Source organism: Grampus griseus (assembly GCF_964374135.1).
Source record: "Grampus griseus genome assembly, chromosome: 3".
Taxonomy (NCBI): Eukaryota; Metazoa; Chordata; class Mammalia; order Artiodactyla; family Delphinidae; genus Grampus; species Grampus griseus.
Genome location: NC_139019.1, coordinates 155,710,344 through 155,720,507, shown reverse-complemented (window position 1 = coordinate 155,720,507; position 10,164 = coordinate 155,710,344). Strand labels below are relative to the sequence as shown.

General features: G+C 53.5%; 1 protein-coding gene across 1 annotated transcript in view; it reads right to left on the bottom strand.

The window, feature by feature from the left end:
* Positions 1–1,220: 1,220 nt before the first annotated feature.
* Positions 1,221–10,164, bottom strand: part of ADAMTS2 (ADAM metallopeptidase with thrombospondin type 1 motif 2) — a gene marked incomplete at its 5' end in the record, with an annotated part of 245,426 nt that continues 236,482 nt past the window's right edge. The window contains 3 exons of the mRNA XM_082650498.1: positions 1,221–2,251; positions 8,199–8,288; positions 9,203–9,332. Of these exons, the coding sequence (XP_082506624.1) occupies positions 1,794–2,251; positions 8,199–8,288; positions 9,203–9,332 (678 nt within the window). The 3' untranslated portion in view covers positions 1,221–1,793. The remainder of the gene's footprint in view (positions 2,252–8,198; positions 8,289–9,202; positions 9,333–10,164) is intronic.

The following is a 10,164-nucleotide window of genomic DNA, read 5'->3' as shown; positions in this document are numbered from 1 at the left end:
GAAGCCTCTCAGCCAGCTCTGGAAGCTCCGGACTGTTGCTAAGCCAGCTCTCCACCTGTCTCAAGCTCAGTGGAAATTTGCAGTGTCTCAGAGCGGGTGAACACTGCCTTCATACACAGAGAGACTTCTGAGGACCATCTAGTCTAGAGAACTTTGTGGATATATGGCCCAAGGCACTGAGTATGGCATATGGGGCCGTGGCCACTTGGCCTACAGTTCCCAGAGGGCATCTTTCTTCCTGCAGCAGAAGAGAGATCCCCCTGGGTGTGTCCCACCTGGGGCCCCTCCCTAAAGTCTTCCAGCCCCCAAGACACACAGCCCTGCTCTGCTGTGATCTGAGAAGGGAGTGTTCCCATTCTGTGGCCCCCAAGCTGGGTAAACTGAGTAATACTCTGGCTAGGGTTAGTCCGGAGCTTCCTCGACATTCCAGGATGGACCCAAGCAAGCACTGCCCAGTCCTTCAGCCCGTGAGTAGCACCAGCTGCCATGGGTTCAACCAACGAGGGAAAGCCGTGGATACATTTCCTAATGATAAAGAGACGAGGGTGCAGAAGTGCTTCACACTACATCTTGTTAAAGAAGTGATACTATGAGAGAATTCAGAAAGGTTTCTCCAGTTTGGTTCTTAGGAGCCAGCAAGCTCCTTGGAGACACTGGGACATGTATGAGCAAGTGTGGAACATGGTGGCAGAGGGGAGAGAGGTAGGCTATGCTGGGGAGATGGGGAGGCTAGTTTTCAACCATTTGGAAGGTTAAGCATCATCCCAGATGTCCCTTCACTGTTTCTTACCCCCTTACTCTGTCCCTTGGACCTCTTGCAGAGGTTCACACACACACACATGCACAGGTTCCGATAAAGGTTTTAGCACCTATCATGAGCCCAGTATTCTCATCCACAGAATGGGGAATGAAATAAGAAAGAGTTCTCTAAGATCTATGACTGGTGAGAATACAAAGGCTTTAGAACTTTCCTGGACATGAAAAGCTTAAGAATTACATGGCAGGCTAGGCCCAGCTAAGGAGCTAATGTGCTTGGGTCTTGTCATTTTGGGAAGTTTAAGCTGCATGTTCACACACACAAAAAAAGTGAGCCTTGCCCACTCACTGGACTTTCCAGCAGAGTGCATGCCTCCCTCATCCTTCCAGTGCACTTGGGGAAAGGGAGAGCCTCTCTGGGGAGCCCCGGGTCTGAGGCCAGGCTGGCCAGAGGTGACAAGCAAGGCCCGGGTTAGTGAAGATAAAAGAGGCCTGGGAGAGCCTGGGAGTGCCAGCTGGCCACCACACTCATCTTCATCACCTGCCTCACCACCTCGAAGATTGGAGTTCATGGCCTCCACTTCACCGCACTCATCTTAGTGACTGGTCACTTAGTAAATAAATCATCGTTTCTCCCAAGAGTCCCATGGGGCTTGTGTCTCAGTCTGCAGATTGGCAGGAAATGTCCTGTGTCTCCAGCAAGGTGGTCACCACAAGGAAAAGAAGATTCCCAATCACTTGCTCAGAAACTTGGGGCAAACGTTTTCTCTCTCCGAGTTATCCCTCCTGCCTTCCCTCATCAATGGGGGTTGTAGAACCTCTATATTCCTCTCCAACCCACACTCCACCTCAGTACAGGACATATATATATATATATATATATTTTTTCTTTTTACATTATTCTCCCTCTTTGTTTTCCCCAAATCTTTTGGAATCAGGAATCTGACTTCATCTCCACAACACAGGAGTTGCCATCCCATGGAATATCTCTATAAGCAAGAAAAAAAAAATGCTATTGATGCTATCTTTCCATTTTATTAGAACTTTCCGAGCATCTCTTTCTTCCTCATCTCATCAATGAGCTCTTGGATTCTTTGGTTCCTGGTCTTTTCGTATGGGCTCGGTCGTCGAGGGATTAGGTTGGGTGGCTGGACTTCATCCTCCAGGCCCTGGATTTTGTAGGGCACATCCACAGCGTTGGTTTCCGGATGGTCCTCGGTGGCACTGGTGCTGGAAGTATTGAGAGGCACCTCCAGGGGTGTGCCTGGCGGAGGCTGCACCTCCATGACTAGAGTGGGCACTGGGAGGGTGGGCATGAGCTCTTCAATGTCATTGTGCTTCCCAGAGGGTGGTTCTGCCCTGTCGTCCACATTGGTGAGGTTGTCTTGCAGGTTACAGGATTTGCAGCACAGCTTATTGTAGCCTGGGATGGAGCAATAGCGAGACAAGACTTCCATCCTACAGAACATTGACTTGTCACCTTGGCAGCGGCCCTCTGAAAGAGAAAAGTGGGACAAATAACCAAAGGACAGGTAAGGGGGACCTTGTTCCCCCACAGGAAGCAGTTTTCTGGAGGAGGCATTTGAAAGAGCCCAGAGACAGCACAGAGGCAAGCGAGCTCACACAGAAAGCCTGTGTGGTTTTGATATCGGGCAGCCTTTGGGCAGGGTGGATCCGGGGACCCCACCCTTGAGTGCTGCCACACAAGCTGTGAGCAATGCTCCCCTCCTCCAAGCAGGCCCTGACTGAGTGCAAATTTTTCAGTATCTCTCAAAGTCTGAGACAGAAATGAGGCCTGTCTATTCTCAGGGAGTGATTCCAAGCTCATCTTAAAGAATGGGACTTTATCAGATGTTCACGTTTGATAGCCCAGTGGTAACCCCAATGACATTCTTTGGCACAGTTTGACTCTACAGTAATCTTTAAGCAGTAACTATAACAAAATTAAACCTAAAAGAACCAATTCCTAACACCCAAAAGAGCGCATCCCAGAGCCTTGGCGGTGGCCTCACCATACTCCTCCACATTTTGTTCCCATCCTCACCCAAACTCTCCAGATGATCTTTGTTTCTGAAAAGGGACTAAATAGAAATTAAAAATCATGTAGACTTATCTGGGATTTCTTCCACTTGCCTCAACTTACTTGAGAGCCTTATGTCCTGCCACTGCTTCATCCACCACGTGGCCCTGCCACATTGAGCTTCTGGCCATTTTCCAAAGTGCTCCAGAGCTTGATGCCTTCACATAGACTAATTCTTCTGCCCAGCACATCCTCCCCTTTCTTTCCCACCCAAGATCTGGTCATCCACGGTCTGTCTTGTATGGAGAGCCCTGACTCTCTGCAGAGGCCATAGTTGTCTCTCTCTTTCCCTCTTTCCTCATGGCTGTCTTCTCCCTGGCCTGGCTCCAACCCTGGCTGCAGCTGTATTAATATGACCCATCCAACTCCTCTTGTTCTCACTCTCTGTCTTCTTCCTGAATTTTAACCCCCTTCCCTTTCCCTTAACACCTAATTTCACACACAACACAAAAATTGAGATGATTTACAAAAATTCATTCAACATAAAAGAATAAGTCATTTAACAGTATAACAGGGGATATTTGGTCCATTATAAATTCCTGATCACTGACTTCAATGGGCCCAACCCTCCAATTATGTGCCCTGCTCAGTCACTCTCTATTCTTCATAATGGGCATTTCAAACTTTTCCCACATAAACCTCTGCTGTGCCCTCCTTTCCCCTCAGTCTCCCAGGTGAACTCATCTCCTATTTAAAGGAAGGAAAGAGGGGAGGTGGGAAGGAAGGAGGGAGGGAAGGGGCAGCCACTGATGGGGACCACGTCTGACATGGTTACTCTGCATTAATGCAGGGCACGTTCTACATCTGCATGTGAAGCTATGCTAGCTCACTGAAAGTTCTCACAATAACAGACAGGCAGGCCCTCTCCCATTCAGGGCCCGTGGTTCTGACATCTGCCCTCTGCATGGCCATTGCTCCAGCTTATAATTTTCCCTTACAGGCTGGCAACCTACTTAGTTGGACACCAACCTCAAACTCCTGGAGCTTCAAACACTTGGACACAACAGGCTACTAGATACCCCTCAACTCCTGTGGTCCCAAAAGTGGATTCCACATGTCTGGCCCAAGCCCATGGCCTTCACTGGCACCACCCATCTCAGAGAATGGCCCTTCATGTGCACAAGCCAGACCCCGGGCATCCCCTGTGCGGTCATCTCCAGGTCTGTCAGTATTTCCCCTGATGCTCTCAGATGTGTCCACGCTCCCCTCTCTCCTGCCTCCACAGTGCCAAGCTACCTTGCCTCTTGGCTGCAACGTGGTAAGAGCTTCCTTTCTGCCTGCCTGTCTCCATTCTTCCTCCTTCTTATCTAGCTATCCTGCTGCAAGCAGAATGATGTTCTTCAGCCGGAGATGTGACCTTGTCACCGTCCAGACTGAAGCCCTTGTATTGCTCCTCCATTGTTTTCAGGGCGAGGACCCATCCCCTTCACCTCTCCAGTCTCATTCAGGCCTTGATTGCCTTGCTCTGCAGTGTGCTCTCTGTGGCCACAGGGCCTTTGCACATACTGTGCCTCCCCTCTTCCTCTTATCCCCGAGGCTCAGCTGAAACACATCTTCCTCAGGCAAGCATCCCTTGACTTCCCTTGCAGGTTAAATCCCCCAGTATGTGGTCTTATGGTGCCATGGGTCTCCCTTTCCCAGCATTCCATCCCAGCTACCAAGTCCACATTTAGTTGTTGGATAAGGTAACTAATGCCTGACTTTTTCATTATCTTGAAGCTCCAAAAGGCAGAGCCCCGAGCTGTATCTGGATGCACCTTTATACCAGAGCCTAGAACAGTGAATTGAAGAATGCACAAAGGTGAAAAAGACCAATGTGAATAATTGAGCAAGTCCAAAACAAGGAAATCATGGATTTTAGAATGTCAGTGCTACAGGGAAGAATACACAGAGGCACGTATCATTAGAGAGGGACCCAACCTGGACTCTGAGCCAAAATAAGGAGGAAACATGACTAGGTGCAGGACCCAGGGTATGAAGAGATAAGGACAGATAGGCTGTTTAGGAAAAGCCCTGGTCTTCCTAACCTTGAGATGGAGAAATAGGCCCACATGTGGAGGGGAAAGGCAGATGGCCTTGTGCTGAGGGTCGATTCCAGAAATCATACTAAAAGATGCTGAGATGTGGCTTTCAGGGTTTTAAAACCTTGGATAAAATTTTACACAGATATCCAATATCTGAGACAGATGAAACCAGAACAGTCCTGTTTGAAGCTGGGCGGGTCATGTTCAGAGCCCCTGCTCCCTTCTCCCCTCCTGGTCCCTCCCCGCTCCCTGGCAGTCACTGGGGTAAGCGTGTGGAAACCACCATGACAGCCCTCAAGGAGATACAAGGGGACTTTGGTAATACTAGGTGCAGCATCTCCCCCAGGCTTTGGCCATCAGCTGGGGCGGGGAGGCCAGAGGCATAGGCCTCAACAAGGATGCAGCCAGGCCTAGCCGTGCTGCTGGGACTGGGGTCACCCCTGCCACACAGACACCCTCTCCTGTCACCTGTGCCTCTTCCTTCACACAAATAACAAGCATCTCCCTCACTTGTCTTTCACCAGGCTGGGATCCGAGAAGCGGGTGTCACATCAGTCTAGGGTAAGGGTCTGCCAACCACTCTTGTGGGCCAAGTCGGTCCCTCCACCTGGTTTTGTAATCAAAGTTTTATCGGAGCAGCCCTGTTGGTGGTCTGCCCACAGCTCTAGGCAAGGTTCCCTCAGCAGGTATTTCTCCTGATCTGTTTGGGCAAGGAGACTTAGTGGACGCAGTTCATCAGACACAGTTGTCTTGGTCTCCCGTCTCTTGAGTTGGGAGTCTTTCAATGATCAGAGCTCTGGGCAGGCTGACCCCAGCCACAGCTACTGTGACCCCACCCGAAGGCTGGCATCTGGAACCCGGCCCTGTGTCCTGATGCCCATCTCCATGGCGCTGGGTGGTTGTCCTTTCTCATGGCCTCCCTCCTCCCTGGAACAGGACCCCTTCATGGGAAAGGGAGGGAGAGATGCCCCCTGGCAGGACATGGCCCAGGCCCCAGATTAGGAGGTCCCTGGTTGGACCCTGACCTGCTGTGTGGTTCTTGTCAGCAAGGGGAGTGGACACACAGGCCCTGTGGCTCCTGAGGGTAGGCCTTGGGAGACAAGGCAGGCACAGCTGAGCACACCCGTGTGTAAATGTCACAGGCCAGGCGCTCAGACCTTCGGCTGCCTTGCCCTTCTCCCAACCCAGACTCTCCTAAGACTCTCCTAAGACAGACCTGTTCCCTCCCTGAACAGGTAACCCAAGGCTGACAGCTGTGCCCGGAGCCAGGGTAGTGGCCTGATTGTGGCTCAGGGCATGGTGACCTGGACACTGTCTCAGCTACTAAACCCATATTCCCACTCCATGGGCTGGGATCCCAAAGATGGGGAGAAGCCCACATGGGGCCCTTTTCCCAACTGTGAGAACTTATCCACAAGGAGACAGCCAAGGTGTTCCTGCAAGGTGCTTGTTTAGCACTAAGGATTCAAAACTCAGAATGCCGGTGGGGTGTCTGCACGAGCTGCTGTCACATTTTGAAAAATGCCTGAGGAGGGGGCACATGCCTCAGTGGGGGAGGGGCCCTCAGTATCTACGTTGGGCAGGGTAAGGGGGACAGAAAAGTCACGGGAATCAGAAACCAAGGAAGTAATGGACCAGAATGGCACCTGCAGCCCTGCAGCACCGTTGGTCACAGAGATGAAGAGAAGGAGGCAGCAGCGTGCCAGACCCAAGCACCCAGTTTCACTGAACTTTTATTGAGTTTATTTGTGGGATGCATGACAGGAAGTCTTTCCACTGTTAGTAAGAGTAAAAGGTCATTTTCACAGTCACTTTGGCACACACTAACGTTGTCTCATAAAAAAACCAGAAAAGCAACGACAATGGAACCTATATAATACGTCATTGAATACATACAAAACACTAATAAAATATCCCTGATAAACCAAAGTGCATATTCCGTATTGCACCTTCCCAGAGTCACTCATGTCACTCGCATTGCCTAAGTCAAAGTTGGAAGTTAACAGTCATGAGAATTAGTATGGGTTACACCGAGTATTTACATAACAGTAACTAGTGCCAGGGGAGGGCTGGGAGCTGTCCAGCGGGGATGCTATGAACAGGGGACGGGGCTGGGGAGAGTGAGGGGTGACCGGCGGGAGTGCTACACTGGTCACGCCCAGGGCCAGGCCAGTCGCCCTCTGGTGTAAGGCAGCGCCGGCAGCAGAGTGCCCGGGGCTCCAACAACAGTCAGTGCCGAAGGGCCGCTCAGGCCATGGAGCGGGTCTCCTTTCCACAGAGGTGAGCCTGTGCCTGGGGCCCTGTACAGACTGGACTGGGAAGCCTTACCCTTGACCAAAGGTGGATGAGCGGGCCACCTCCCTCTAGATTGCACTGCCTGCCTCCTGCCTGGGTTGCTAGCAGCCAATTCTGTTACCTTTCAACTTTAAGGCATCTTCTACATAGTTTTATCTAAGCAAAAAAGCGATAAAAATTGAGGTAATTCTGTAGTTGTTCACATGGGTAGGTGGCCGCATCCACATGAGACAGCCTTTCACTCTCACTCTCTTGCGCCCGTGCACAGGGTCGTGTGTGCACGATGAGAAAGGCCATTGGAGCGAATGGACAGAAAATGCAAGTGGTGGTGTGTCCTGATGTCCCACTGCGGGGACACGTCCCCTGCCTCCTCTGCTTGACCTGAACCCCCAAGGGGACAGGGTACGGGGGCCAAGGGTTGTGTAAGCTGGACACAAAGGCCACAGGAAGCAGGCCACAGTCACACGAGTCAGGAGGACACACAGCACAGGGTCAGCAGCAGCAGCAACAGCAGAGGTGGCCAGGGAGCCGCCGACACACTGCCGGAAACGGGCCGGGCGCCCAGGATGGCGAAACAAAACTGCACACCCGTGAGACCCCTCTGGCCTTGCCTCGCTGGTAAGCGGCGTTTGAAAGAGGACGGGCGGGCTCCGCCTCGATTTCCGACCCGCAGCTCCAGCCTGGAGGGATGTGGCCCCGCAAGGCGGTCACCAAGTGGTCACATTCAAACTTTGGCCTCTGGCCCCTCCAGCACCGCGACAGATCTTTGCCCCTTTAAAAGCCATCACCGCGAGGTCCTGGCACCCCCACAAGAGGCCGGTGCCCCGGGCCGTGCCGCTGCGAGACTGGCCCTCCCGGCCAGGCGGCTCCAAAGGGGACAGCCGAGCACAGAGGCCCGGAGAAAACAGATTCAACCAAGAGAGCGCTCAGGAAGAGTCAGGGCAGTTTTCCATAGAAAGAGAGGAGGGGAGCCCACGGCAAGCTCCACAAGGCGCAGGGCATGCACTGGAGGGCAGAGACAGAGTTATAAACGGGCCGGTTACTTGACGAGGTCTTCTGGACTGGTGAGTTGGGGTCTGGTCGGGACAGCCATTGAACTACGTAGCTCTTCTTGGAGGGATCGGAGACGTTTCCTAGAGGGAAAAGAAAGGAGTCTTGGCTGCTGGGGCACCAGGTCTGGGCACCCAACCCACTTACCCCAGGCAGAAGGGCCCCCTGGATTCTGGCATCCCAGGGAGGGGGTGACAGGAGGGCCCCAACTCCCCAGTGTGGCCTGCAAGGCCTCCCTCGGCACAGATGGGCCCCAAGCACCCTGTCCAGGCCCAGTCCTGCCTCTCCCACACCAAGCATCCGGGTCTCAGCTACGCAGAGTAGCTTCAGCTACTATCCCCACACGCAGGCCCTACCAGCACCTCCTTATGTCTGTACTGCCCTCCAAGTCCCCACCGTGCCCTGCTCTGGGATGAGCAGTGCCCTGAGTGCTGGCTCTGGAAGTGCAGGGAACAAGTGAATCCTGGATCTACCCTCTCCTCAGCTGGGGGAGGCACACCTGACCCCCCGAGCTCCCTGCTCCGCAGAAGGGACTCATGACTGGATCTACGTCTTCAACGGTTGTGGGGACCGAAAGAGCTGACGTGTGTCCAGCACTTGGCCAGGCATCTACACGCAGCCAGCATTCTGGTTGCTCTCCTTGCAGGGCGACAGGCGCCCCCTACTCATACAGGCACCCCCTACTCGCATGGGCATGGGCTGAGCCCCGATGTGCAGTCACTGTGAATCCGGTTTCTGTCTCCCAGACCAAAAGGGAGTGTCAGGAAGGCAGGGATGGACTGAGTCCACGCCATCCTTCACTAGGGCCTGGCCTGGAGATGAGCATGGCAAATGCCAGTTCCTTCCATTTCCTGCCAGAGAAAGGTCCCAGCCTAGGCCTGGGCGGGCTTAGCTTCTCCTTCAAGTTCACAGATGCTGAGTTCGACCAGTTGTGGGAAGAGCCGCATTTGCCTGGACCGCCGCCCTCCCCTGGGCTTGCTGCATGCAGAAGGCTTACGGGGACAGGGGCCAAGCCTGCAGATCCTGGCCGTCTCAGGCCGCTCCTCCCGGCAGACACCGAAGCTGTCGTCCATGGTTCGGCAGAGCACCGGCCGTTCCTGGGTGCCGTTGCCACAGGTAACCGAACACTGCAGGCAGAGCGTTACCAGTCAGGGCCCGCTTCCCATGCTAGGCTGGGTCTGAAAGGGCTCCCCAAGCGGGTGACCCCACAATACGCGGAAGGTGGGGAGGCACAAAGGGTAGAGGGTGAACTAGAGGCCTGCCCTGCCTAGCCCTAGCCCCGGGCAGCTGCTTCAATCTCCTGGGCTCTAGAGTGAGTTAGAGAGAACAAATATGCAGGGCCAGATAGGTCCTAGCACTTCTGGCTTCTCAGCGAGCACCTCCCTCCTCTGGCTAGAGGAGGCCCAAGGCCCAGAAGAACTGCTATGCACTGGGGGCCACTGGGAAAGCTCTGCCTGGGTCCAGGAGGCTTCGGCAGAGGACCCTCCCTCCCTCTGGACACAAGGTTCTACACCACCAGCACCCTCACTGTCCCCTCCAGTCTCGGGCCCCCTTGGCCTCACCACATTGGGAGGGACCCGAATGAGCAGTCATGCCCAGACTCGTGGCTCTGCTCACAACTCAACCCAGCCCTGCTAAAGGATGATTCTCAAGTGTTCGCCTTGTGTGTGACAAAGGGTTGACTCAGCAGACGGGGTTGCTCAAACCTGCCCAGTCCCAAGAAAGGCCTATTTTCAGGGCTGGCCCTTGGGCAACTCCTGGGAACCAAGTTCATGGAATGGTCTGTCTGGTAAGAGCGTTTTTGCGTGCCTGAGGCCTCCGATCAGGCTGCACCAATTTGTTCGGTTGGTTTACACCAACAAGATGATTTACGGTGAGCATCCGCTTTCGCTCTGGGGTCTGGGGCTTCAGTAACTGATGTCAGTCACGCAGGCACCTGATGCCTATGTGACTGATCCC